This window comes from Tamandua tetradactyla, chromosome 4, assembly GCF_023851605.1.
Source record: "Tamandua tetradactyla isolate mTamTet1 chromosome 4, mTamTet1.pri, whole genome shotgun sequence".
NCBI classification, from domain to species: domain Eukaryota; kingdom Metazoa; phylum Chordata; class Mammalia; order Pilosa; family Myrmecophagidae; genus Tamandua; species Tamandua tetradactyla.
In genome coordinates, this window is record NC_135330.1 from 41,460,127 (window position 1) to 41,473,438 (window position 13,312).

At 37.5% G+C, this 13,312-nt stretch overlaps 1 protein-coding gene across 4 annotated transcripts in view; it reads left to right on the forward strand.

Annotated features, from left to right (window-relative positions):
* The window catches only part of HMCN1 (hemicentin 1), a 531,301-nt gene that overhangs the window by 476,934 nt on the left and 41,055 nt on the right, over nucleotides 1-13,312 (forward strand). For 3 of the 4 annotated variants that reach the window (XM_077157239.1, XM_077157240.1, XM_077157241.1), the window contains 7 exons: nucleotides 3,320-3,589; nucleotides 4,163-4,333; nucleotides 4,468-4,638; nucleotides 9,924-10,094; nucleotides 10,228-10,398; nucleotides 11,094-11,264; nucleotides 11,443-11,613. In XM_077157239.1, the coding sequence (XP_077013354.1) occupies nucleotides 3,320-3,589; nucleotides 4,163-4,333; nucleotides 4,468-4,638; nucleotides 9,924-10,094; nucleotides 10,228-10,398; nucleotides 11,094-11,264; nucleotides 11,443-11,613 (1,296 nt within the window). Of the gene's footprint in view, nucleotides 1-3,319; nucleotides 3,590-4,162; nucleotides 4,334-4,467; nucleotides 4,639-5,328; nucleotides 9,836-9,923; nucleotides 10,095-10,227; nucleotides 10,399-11,093; nucleotides 11,265-11,442; nucleotides 11,614-13,312 lie in introns of those variants that run through there. The other variant, XM_077157242.1, reaches the window with a different exon arrangement.

Here is a 13,312-nt window from a genome sequence, read left to right on the forward strand (position 1 = left end):
ATCAAATGATAACTTTTGTGAGTTGTTATTAGAAAAAAACAGTGTGGTGTCCCATGGCCAAGTAAATCCTAGAAAAGAGGCATTCAGGAAAGTTCATCCATTTATAAACAAGCATACATAGAGCACCCACTATGTACCAAACTCTGCTTAGAGGAACCAAGTTTACTCACTGTAGTAGATCTTCCTAGGAATCTTAATAGGCTGCTGTGAATTATAGGTCTACATGAAGAGGATATTAAATGCCACATTTGCCGAAAAGCTGCTAAGTGATTCCTTCTCCTTTCTTTGTTGGGAGGATGTATGCAGAGCACCACACCATTAATCTCTCCTGGAAGAGTATTCCACTGGTCCAGTTTAAAAAAGGCTGCCTTAAAGTTCCCTTGGAGGACTGGGGAGAAAGGAAAAAATAGTCAACTTCCCCATTTGGAGAATTCCTGATATTCTCTCAAGCAGTGGGGACAACCAAATCAATAGGTTGAGCCATGATCTCGGGGTCCACCCATATGAAAGTTATTCCTGCAAAGGATAGGCTAAGCCTACTTATAATTATACCTAAGAGTCACCCCCGAGAACTCCCCTTTGTTGCTCAGATGTGGTCTCTCTAAATGAACTTGGCAGGTGAACACTGCCCTATCCTCTACATGGGACATGATTCCCAGGAATGTAAATCTCCCTATCAAGTATTTTATAATTGATAATAATTGTTCCATTAGAAATAGAATGTCTAGAATTCACTGGGACCCAGCATCATGGGATTGAGAAAACCTTCTTGACCAAAAGAAGGAAGAGAGAAATGAGACAAAGTAAAGTTTCAGGGGCTGAGAGATTTCAAACAGTCGAGAGGTTGTCATGGAGGCTATTCTTATGCAATAAGTAGATATGCCTTTTTATGGTATATTAGAGTGGCTGGAAGGAAGTATCTGCAACTGTTGAACTGTGCTCTTGTAGCCTTGATTCTTGAAGACAATTGTGTAGCAATATAGATTTTACAATGTGACTGTGTGATTGTGAAAACCGTGTATCTGATGCTCCTTTTATCCAGAGTCTGGACCAATGAGTAAAAAAATATGGATACAAAACTAAACAATCGAGGGGGATAAGGGGTAAAATAAATTGAGTAGATGGAAATACTAGAGGTCAGTGAGGGGGAGGGGTAATGGTTATGGGATATATGAGTTTTTTCTTTTTTCTTTTTATTTCTTTTTCTGGAATGATGCAAATGTTCTAAAAATGATCATGGTGATGAATACACAACTATATTGATGATATTGTGAACCAGTAATTGTATATTCATGGACTGTATGTCCAAAAATTCAAGAAATTTGCTTTATTCAACAACAGTTTATTGAATAAATAGATTTAAATAGAGCAGTGGGAGAGAAATAAAAGTCCCGACACTGAAAGTTCCTGGAGTGAAGTTAACATAAACATCAAGTAAAAAGGCAATTTTATAGGACCATGTGGTATATATAAGAATAATTCATTATCTGAGAATTATAAGATATTCAAACCTCACATGGAATAATTACTTTTGGAAAAGGCAGTAATACTTCACAATAACAATTAGCATAGTAATATCATAAATAAAAAACATTTTATTCCCATTTGTGTCTTATATTTTATGTGTTCCATTTATCAGTCTAAAATAGGCAGCCACCGCCCTGAATTATCTGATATACGTTACCTTTCATTGAGTGAATCGTTCCACCATTCAATTCAATCTTACTGAAACATTTTCATTCTACTCAAAAATGCATACTCTCCCTTTTACTTACCTATTCAAGTATAAACCCTTCTGATGTTTTTTAAAGATTCTTTGTGAATTAATTTTGAACAGTGCTTAAATCCTTATATGCTGCTGCTCTTTAGGATGAATTATTCTTTTTAACCTCTGCTTTATTTAAAACAAAAAACCTAAATCCCACTTCCATGCCTTGCTGCTTCCTTCTTCTCTCTCCTCTGTGCCCATATAACAGTACTCATTTTGAAGATCTATTTCAAGTCACTTCTCTTCCATGAACTCTTTCATACTCTATCTTTCTTGGCACTGGAGACCAGTGAAAAGAGAAATATTCTGCCATCAATTCCGTACAACTTTTACATTCTTTCCAAGGATTCCACATGATCAGCTACCATCCACTATCAATATTGTTAACTTATCCCTTCTTGAAACTCTTTTGGTTTCCAGAAAACATTTTCTTCTAATTTTCTTCCTGCCTCAGTGATCAATTTATAGAATCATTTATCACTTGTCTCCTATCCTTTAAGTATTTGTTCCACTGGTTTCTGTATTGGGTCCTGTTCCTCTCATTTTAGACTCCCTTGTGAGGCAATCTTATCCATCCAGGAATGGGTCATGAATCTAAATTTCTAGACCATATCTCTATTTTGAACTCCAAATCTGAACACCCAGCTGCTTTTAGACATTTCTACCTGAATATTCCCAGGTACCTCAAAGTTCAGCGATCCAAAACGGATGCACATCATCATTCTCACTCCCTCACACCAAGTCTGTTACTCTTCCTGTGTTCTGTCGAATTGCCCAAACAATGATTGTATTGTACAAGTCAAAATCTGGTAGTCATTGATTCCTCCCCTGACATCATGCCACTCAATGACAAAGTACTGTTATTCCTACTTTAACAATTCTTGAATTGTCCTCCTTTTTTGTTCCATTTCCAATAACATGCTTTTGTTTGATCTATGATGTTACTGTTGTTTACCTGTTCTATAGCACAGATAAATAATTATTTACATGTCTGTCTTATCAATGCACTGTGCACTCCTTGAGACTAGATATTATATCTATTATCTCTGTAACTTCATCATCTAGCACAATGCCTGGCAAACAGTAGGTTTTCAATACATATTTATTGAACAAATGAATGAATGAATGATGACTCTTTACCTTAAAAATGATCAAAGGGAAAGAAGGGAATGTTCACCATATAATATAAAGACAATCACAACAACAATAGCTGTTTATGTGTGTGTAACCTATCTAAGTTGTGCTTGCATCATCCTAGTTGAGTCTAACAAGAACCCTCCAAGTAGGTAGGATTTGTATCTGGAAAGCATGGCTGTAGTATTTATGCTCCAGACTAATCTGGTTTGATATTTTAGATTTTTACATTTACCAAGACAGAGCTATGAAAATTCTGTCAATGGCAATTGCAATTTTGGTGGTTGGAAAGCTATAGTGTTATAAAAAAGTTTTTTTCAACATAATGCTACCACATAATGTACAATAAACTTTTACTCTAATAATGGTAAAATATTGATGTGGCTGCACAAAATCTAAATGTGCTTCTTCCTATAGGTCCTCCTGTTATCACTGTTGAGCCAGTGGAAATTGTCATTAATGCTGGTGGAAAAGTCATTTTGAATTGTCAGGCAACTGGAGAGCCTCGTCCAACCATTATGTGGTCCCGTCAAGGGCAACCCATCCCCTGGAATGACCGGGTTACTATATTGCCCAACAACTCATTTCATATTGCTGCTGCTCAGAAAGAAGATACCTCTGAATATGAATGTGTTGCTCGAAATTTGATGGGTTCTGTCCTTGTCAAAGTTCCTGTCACAGTCCAGGGTGAGTGTGATCAAAAGGGCATTCATATTAAATAGCACTTGAGAAAACCTGACTGATAAAAATGATTCAGTATTTCAGTCCAAGTCTTTTCTACCAATACAAAATCTTAGGTTATGGGGCTAGGACAAAAGCACATCACAATTTACAAGCCAAAGAGACTAAAGCAATACAGATTGAAGCTGAAAAATGTCAAGTTAATAGTTCAAAATCCCAAACTGAAATTTTTATTCAAAATTAAGTCAAATTTATCCTAAGAAATAAATTAATATATTTTGCTTTAAAGAATGCTTTGTATCCAAAAAGTAAACGTTATATTAACTTCTTGGTCTATAACTCTTAGTAGTTATGTCCAAGGAAGTCAGGATGGGAGCGGGGAAGCAACTCTAGTTAACTGTTTGGGAGTCCTTGCACTCTTAGATTTTAATTTTACCTTAAAGAAGAGCAGATTTCATAAGCAAGATTTCTCAGCAATTATTGATTCAGCTCTAGATACAATGCATATCTTCACTGAAATCTGGTCTACAAATTTTTATTTACAAAAACCTAAGACAAAGTACAATGTCTTATTTGCAGTTCATGGTGGATTTTCCCAGTGGTCTCCATGGAGATCCTGCAGTGCCACCTGTGGAAAAGGCATCCAGAAGAGGAGTCGTCTATGTAACAACCCCCTTCCAGCCAATGGTGGGAAGTCTTGCCAAGGGTCAGACTCAGAAATGCAAAACTGTCAAAATAAGCCATGTCCAGGTACATCTCTTTGTCCAACTGGTAGGATGTGCTTAATTAGATGTTCATTTCTGGTCCCTGACTGTGGATTGCCATAAGGTTAGTACTTTCAATTGAATCATATCTGATGTTTATAATTGTTCGCCTTTGTATAGTGGATGGTAGCTGGTCAGAATGGAGTCCTTGGGGAGAATGCACAAGGAGCTGTGGACATGGAAATCGAACAAGGACCAGAACTTGCAACGATCCATCAGCTCAGCATGGCGGCCGGCCTTGTGAAGGGAATGCTGTGGAAACGATCATGTGCAACATTAGACCTTGCCCAGGTTAGAATCCACGAATAATATCAGGATAAGCAAACTTTTATATGTTTAACTCCTATAAAGGGGTTTCAATTACCTTTTCTTCTTTGCTGTGAAAGACGTTATAGCCTCTGTCCTTGGATATATTGATCCTGTGGTCTTAGTTCTGTCTCATGGATATCCTTGTGGAGATATGACATTACCCACATTAAGTAAAATTTCTTATTCAAAATATTAGGTAAAACACAGATTTAATTGAACATTATAACAGGCTCCAAACTGTTGTATATGTTTAACCATGCAAAGAAAGCATTAAGTATTTCTAAAATCATAGAATTAGGGAGGTAAAGGGGAATTTAGGTCACACCTAATCCAGCCATTCATTTTCAGGTGAGAAAAATGAAGCCTAGAGTGGTTAGGTTAAGGATTTCCTCAGGAATACCCAACTGATGAGGGGTAAAATAATAGCAGCCACCATTCACTAAATACCTATCATATCCTCAGAACTGTGTTAGGTGCCTTATGCAAATGTTGTTATTGACTTTGTAAAACAACTATTTTAGGGCTTTTTCAGATGAAAGTAACAGAAATCAAACTTAAACTTCAGTAGAAAAATCTTCAGAAACAACTAGAGTCAAGGATTTGGCCAATGTTTTTCCTAGCATGTTTTCTATCTCTCATCTCTGCTTTCCTCTCTTTGGCTTTATTCTCCAGTAAACTCTCTCCATGTGGTGGAAAAAATGACTGCTGGCAGTTTCTGGCTCACAGGAGCCATGTAGTCTGACGCCTCAGAGCAGAAGAGATTCTGTTGCTCTCAGCACTCATATAAACCCCTGAGAAAGAAACCTGTTTTGCTCTGCTCGCATCACATGCCCATCCTGGACTCAACTGTGTCCAGAAGAAGGTTACTCTGATAGCCAGCCTGGGCTACTTGCCTACCTTGTGACAAGAGGGGCAGGGCTCCTTGTTTGGCAGCCTCAAAGGGATCATATGGAATACAGTAAGGACTGTTCATTCATTCATTCATCCAACAAGTATTTATTGAGTACCTAGTCTATACCGAAGTCACTGTTCTATGTGCTAGGTTTAGAATGACAAATAAAACAGACAATATCTTTAAGATATTGATACACATACTGAACAAACTAATTGAGTTGAAGAGATGGAGCACAACTGGGAGAAATGCCCTGTCTGGGTGGTTAAAAAAAAAAAAAGGGAATGCAGACAGACCCAAGAGAAACTGTTATCTGCTACATATTGCATCCTATTGTACATATCAGAAAACTAAGATTCAGAAAATAAACTTTAAGTATTTCACTGAGGTGACATAGCTAGAGGGACAAGAAAGAGATTTTTGTTTTAGTACTAACTTGTTTTAATATAATGCAAGACTTACAGAAAAGTTACAAAAATAATACAAATAACACCTATATATACTCTTCACCCGGCTTCACCAATTGCGTATATTCCATAAAACAAGGACATTCTCTAACATCAACACAATACAATTATCAAGATCAGGAAGTTTTATGATACAATACTGTTATCTAATCTTACTTTTTAATCCAAAGTCCATATTCATGTTTCATCAGTTGTCCCAGTAATATCTTTTAGGACTCTTTTTTTTTTTTTCCACCATCTAAGATCTATTTCAGGATTACACATTGCATTTATTTGTCACGTCTCTTTAGTCTCTTTTGGTCTGGAACAGTTTCTCAGTCTTTCTTTGTCTTTCATAATTTTGACATTTTTGAAGTATACAGGCCAATTATTTTGTAGGATATTTTTCAACTTGGGTTTACTGATATTTCCTCATGATTAGATTCAGGTTGTGCATTTTGGCAGGAATAACACCGAAATGATTTGGTGTCCCTCTCAGAGCATTATATCAGAAGGCACGTGATGGCAATTTGTTCCAGACCGATGATGTTAATTCTGATCACTTGTTTAAGGTGGTGTCTGTCCCTTTTATAGTTACTATTTTGACCTTTGTAATTAATGAACATTTTGGAGGGTTGCTTTGAGACTGGATAAACATTTTACTTTGCATCAAACTTTCACACAGTTGTTTTAGCATCCATTTATCATTCTTTCCTGAAACAGTTTTTACTGTGATCTGTGAAAAATACTTATTTTCTCATCCCACTATCGCTTCTACATTTATTATTGTACGAAAGGCCTTTCTATTCATTCTTATTTCCTTATTTCTTGATTTCTATCAGTAAGGACTCAAATATCATTTAGTTCAATGGTTTATAGCCCGCTACTATTATTATTATTGTGATGCTCAAATTGTCCCTGTATGGTTATTGGGTACCTCCTCAGGCTAGCTTCAGTGTTCTCTGGACATGTCCCCATGACTCTTTGCGTACTTCCTTACTTTTCAGTACAAATAGATATTTCATCTTGTACTTCTCTGCCTCAAAGATTCTACAGGGAATCTTTGATCTTTTTAAAGAAGAATTGAATTTAGAAAATAAGGTCTGGGTATCTTGGCTCCCTCAGCAGACAGAGCTAGGAGATTAAAAACACAGAGTTTTGTGTATCTGTCTTTCTATTATGAGAGAGAGGAAAGAGATGTACAGTTGATTCTCACTATTCACGGTAGTTATGTTCCATAAAGTTGCCACAAACACTAGCGCTGAACCATTGCTCCTAGGGAAAATACAGGGCTAGGCTCCTTTGAGCCTGTGGTCACATGTTTGTCATAGGATCAATATATAGCTTATTTTATGTGTTTCTGCTTAAAGAAACCTCATTTAATATATATTGTTGATTTATTAACATTTAGCCCACAGCCAACAGCTACTGTGTATTTTCTCTGTAAGACACATCATAGCCTTCTTGATCTTAGAAACACTAGATAGCACTTTGGTACTATGCTTGTAGGCACTTCTAACAGTGAAAACACCAATAAAAAGCACAAAAATGTAAAAAACATGACACTAAATATACCTTGCAAAGGATATTTTTTTACAGTATGAGAACTGAAACAAAAAGGCAGAGCATCTTGCCTTGTCTAACCTCAACCTCATGCACATTTGCCAACTCAAGATTTTTGCCACTCTGCATATGTCCTTGAATGACCCATAAGCATTGCAGGCATTGATTTTTGGGTTACAAACAAATTTTAACAACTAGGTGCACTCATAAATACAAAATCCAAGAGTAATAAGGATTAGCTGTATATAAGATATATTAGAAGAATTTTTTTTTAAAACTCCCATTCTTCCAAAAGATTGATGTCTTCTGAAGAGACCCATCTTGCTACCATTTGAAAATCATTGCCCTAAAAAAAATACATATGCATATATATATGTGTGTGTGTGTGTTGCTACAGTGTCTTTCTGACATTTTAAAGATGGTCTTCATTTTGAGAAAGTTAAATGAAGAATGGCTGTAATAACTCATAGCTCATATTTGTGTAGCTCTTGTGTGTCCTACATTGTTCCAAGCACTTTGCATGTATAAACTCATTATTTCCTCACCCAGCCCTAATAAGGTAGATTCTTTATGATCTGTATGTACAAATGATGGAACTGGGCACAAGAGGCCAAGGAGTTTGTCTACGATCACACAATTAACAAGAGCAGAGTGGTGCTTCAGACGCAGGGCGTCTGCTCCAGTACCTGTTGCTAACCGCCATGCTCTACTGCCTTTCAGTAACCAGAAGTGCAAGTACATTTCATTATATGTTGCATTTTTCTCATATACTAATTCCTCTATAGTCATTTAATATTGTATTATTTAGATATCATGGTGTTTTATGCTTTCTCTGGTTTTTACTACCCTTCTTCCTTTTTTCTTATCGTTCCATACATATATAAGAAACATTTTAACTCTCAACCACAATTTATGCCATTAAAGACAGTTCTGATTAGTGTTTTCTAGATTGATTTTTTTAATCTTCAGTTGAAAATTTCTGCTTATGTATAGGAGAAACTACACAAGACTTAAATGAATAAATATCACCCAATTGCAATCCTCCAATAAAAGATGCATCTGTAACATGTAGCTTAACATTGTAAGAGGTTTGAACATTTATAAACCAACAGCTTTGAAAATAGAACATATTAACATATTTTTAAAAGGCAGAATTTTTGAAATTATAAAGAGTACATTTATGAGGACTGATCAACAGTATTCAAATCAATACAGTTGTAGTTTTGAGTAACATCTACCATATATTTAAAGGTTTAATTCCTTCCTTTTAGGTTTAATCACATACTTCCTAGTACAACTTCTTGTCAGCTAAAGTGGATTTGGATGACTGTTTGCCTGTGTCTACAAAGTACAAGGATATTTGGTCAACTCAATCAGAAATTAATTAATTCAAAGAAAATGCAAGACACATTTTTACATATTTTCTAAACAAAGCAGACAAATGATAATTTCATTACTTGGTTTTCAACTTATTTGAGGGGCGCATTAGAGGTTGTATTAAGAGACTATTTAAACATGGACCTTGAGGCTCCCAATTTTGGTTCATATCTTGATTAAACATGGTAACCAAAAAAATAATTTATGAACCCATATCTAGAAAGTTCCCTTAAAATGAAAATATAACCTGGTACTGACTTGTACATAAGAGAAACCATAACGTTGATTCTCAGCCCATAGACCTGGTAGGAAACTTAAGGTTGTTCCAGTTTTGCGGTCAGATGGTGTAATGTGTTAGTTACCAAAAGGAATGCTTTAATATCATTCCTTGGAAATTTCTGGTCAGTGTTTTCTTTTGTTTAGGAAGCAGGTGAATGTGTTATTCAGGATTTTTAATTCATGAACATTATGTAATGGAGAAAAATTTTCAAAGAGTTTCAACTGTGCAAATCATCATGCTGTTGAAAGGCCAAGTACATATTTAAAGATGAAGCTGAATCTGGGGTTCAAATTATCATTGTGGAAATATCTACATTGTCCGTAACAGATCTGTCACTCCTCATCTCTGCCACTTCTTACAGAGTACAAAGTACAGACAAATACTTTGCTACAATTTAAACATGCAGATTGTGTCTACATATGCCAGTTTGATTATATTTAATTCTAATAGAATAACCCCTTTGGATAATTTTAAGCATGTATGTTGGCATTAGGAAGCTTCCTGAGTTTACCTATAGTACAAATTCCTGTGCGAATATAACCAGAAAGAGAAAGGGAAAAACGATGTATGTTTCCTTTGGCCCAATTTCATTTTTTTTAGATTCTGGACTAATTTAACTCATTACTGAGTTAACTTTTTCGTATAATTTTATTTGTTTTTTAACAAAACTGGTTCTGTGACTTGAAACTGTCTCTTGGGGTATTTATAGTTCATGGAGCGTGGAACACTTGGCAGCCTTGGGGCACATGCAGCAAAAGTTGTGGGAAAGGCACTCAGTCAAGAACACGACTGTGCAATAACCCACCACCATCCTTTGATGGGTCACACTGTGCTGGAGCAGAAACCCAGATCCAAGTTTGCAATGAAAGACGCTGTCCAGGTATGAGAAATACTGGTTAAACCTTCAATAACTTTACGCCTATCTCTTATGTAGAGAGTGTATCAGTTCCCAGTCTGTTCCATCCTGGCTGTTTATGGGGTATCTGAGCACCTATGTTTTCCCCCAATACCAGTTGATGGCAAGTGGACAACTTGGTCCAGCTGGAGTGCCTGTGCTGTATCCTGCGGAGGAGGAGCCAGACAGAGAACAAGGGACTGCTCTGCCCCTGCCCCCCAGGATGGAGGCAGCAAATGTGAAGGGAGTGATGTCCAGAGCGATTCTTGCAATAATGATCCTTGTCCAAGTGAGTGTCGGAAATAGGAGAGTCACCATCACACTTCCTTCAAGTTTCATTCGGATCTTAAATACTTGCATCAATATTATTCTGTCACTTGGTTCTTCTACCTATCTTTAGCATATCAAAACATTGTATGGTTTCTGCTATATCTGTATAATAAATAGATATCATTGATTTGCATGGGCAGGAGCTGTGTCCTATTTCTTTTTCTTTATATAGGATTGGCTACAGAGTGCAAGGAAGAGGATGCTCTCATATGCTAACTGTTAAGGGTGTTGATGACTCCATTATGGAGGCAACCAATCATCTTATTGCCTTAATTCAGTCACCAAGCTAGAGTCTTAGACCCTAGCAGCAATTTGTTATCTGGAAATCTGAGTTTTATTGTATTCTGAGTGTTACAGCCATGGCTCATCATGGATAGAGACCCTGTTTTGTTCATACTCACCAGCTTCTGGCATACTTTAAGGCTCAATAGCTGTATGTTAAATGGAATCACACAATCTCTGGAATGTATGTACAGTTTCTAATCAAAGCAGCAGCTTAACCTCCTGCCTTTGAAAGTTGCCTATTTATAGACATACATATTTGTTTTCAGTCCCTGGACAGACTTTCCCACACCTTGTGGATGAATGTCATTGTTTATAACACTTCTCATTCATAGGGATCATTTTCTTGTTAAAATGATTCTGTGTTTGTAGTTCATGGTAACTGGAGTCCTTGGAGTGGCTGGGAAATGTGCAGCCGGACATGTAACGGAGGGCAAATGCGGCGGTACCGCACATGTGATAACCCTCGTCCCTCCAATGGTGGAAGAGCTTGTGGGGGGCCTGACTCCCAGATCCAGAGATGCAACACCAACATGTGTCCTGGTGAGCTTTCCCACTCCCGACAGTAGAATGAGTATGGCATTTCATTTGGTGCTCATTGTAATAACTTATGCTTTGAGGTCTTAAAAAAAATGCAGAGTTGCCCTAAAAGTAGATTTTAAAACCAATCTGTTACCAGTGTGTTAATATTGACCATTCCATTCTTGTTTTCTAACTTCAGTGGATGGAAGTTGGGGAAACTGGCATAGTTGGAGCAGGTGTTCTGCCTCTTGTGGGGGAGGTGAAAAGACTCGGAAACGGCTGTGCAACAACCCAGTGCCATCTAAAAGTGGTCATCCCTGTCCAGGAGATGCTACTCAAGTATCCAGATGCAATATACAAGCATGTCCTGGTGAGGAATTGAATTAGACTTTGGCAGAATCATTTGTAGCATATTTGGACAAATTAGAAAAAGGTGCCACTCTGAGCACACAAACTACATCATGGTGCCAACACTTGGAGGAAGAAAAAACAATGTGTTTTTTCCCCCTGTTTTTTGCCGCTCTACACAAGGCTCATGTCTGAGTTTTAGTTTTTGCTTTCTCATTTTCAGTCTCCCTTGTTCAAAAGGTATAGTCTGCACAGCCATGAGTGGAAGTCCTGAGATTCAGGAGTAAAATGATAAGGCAGTGTGGGGAAAGCCAAGCTGAGACTCTAGGATAAAGTGAAACCAGGATGGAGACTGGATATGTAACAGAAGTACAGAGCTGCAGACTGTCCATTAACGGACAGGAGAACATGCATGTGAAAAATAAAAGCAGGGTTTGAGGAGAACCACTTTAGTTTGAGGAAAAAGAACAGGAAAAGTTCAAGCACCATAATCCTCAAGTCATGCAATATGGCTTTATGTTGTATATGATGGAAAAATTCGGAAGGAACAAATTTGGAATTTTAGAACTCATGGAGCTTCCAAAGAGTTAGCTATAATCCCAAGAAATGGTGGATAATCCAAAGGGTACTTATTTTAGGGGCTAGACTTCTAAGGACTGTAAGGAAATGAACAACAGCAGTTTCACGTTGTTGAAGTGTCAGGACGGCAACAGACTTAACAGAGCCTTAAGGTTGCTTTAGAAATAAAATGTCCCTGAAAAGTACAGGACCTTTTTGACAGACTGAGAGAAGAAGATTACCTTAAAAGAGTTACGGAATTCAGACAATCTAAAAGGGTATCTACCAGTCAACTGCTCGATCTATCAACTGATTTCTGAGGGGTTTGAAGCTTTGCTAAATAGGCCGAGGGATAGCTCGCCTTTCAGCTGAGGCATTTTGAAGCTCAACATCTAGTGTTGCTGGGGTTCCAGTGGCAGCCAGCAGAAAATCCAAATAAGCAAAAATCCAAGTAGGCATAAATTTGGGTTACGGGAGTCTGGCAGAAAGTTTCTAGAATCCTAGCGAGAGAGTCATAGCTAGGAGACTTCTTTTGAGCAATGGGACACAAGAGATATTCCTTTGTGAGACCAGAGTCAAAACGGGAGGTTGAGATGTCAGTGATGCACAGAAAACTAGTGAGTTCATTCGTGGTCCTTCTACTCAGCTTTCCCCTTGCTTAGGACCAAGGGTAAGGATCATAATGGTCTACCAGGGCCTGACAGGCTGTGTTGTCTACTTTCCTGCATAATCCTGCACCATGAACCCCATCACTCTTTAACCTCTCTACCTTTTTGGTTTCTCAGATGTGGCAAGTAATGCCCCTTCCCCGCCCAAAAGGGTGACACCTGGTACTTCTACTTGGAAAGCCCTTCCCCACCCCTTCCCTGGGTTAGTTAAGGCTTAAATTTCTTTCAGATATCCTACTCTATTTTTACATCCTTCTTAGACCTCCCTGAGTAGCAGATACCTTGTACATTGTCACATTTGAACTTTACATTTATTTGTAGAATTTCGATGAATGTCTTTATCCCCTGTAAGAATAAAAGTTCTATGAAGGCAGTCCTTATGTCCTTTTTTCCTTTCCTATTGTATCCTCGATGCTTGAGAAAAAAATTATTGTAACCTGGTATATGAAGGCTGAATCAACATGAAAACATGTTTTCTCTCACTAATAATCAAAG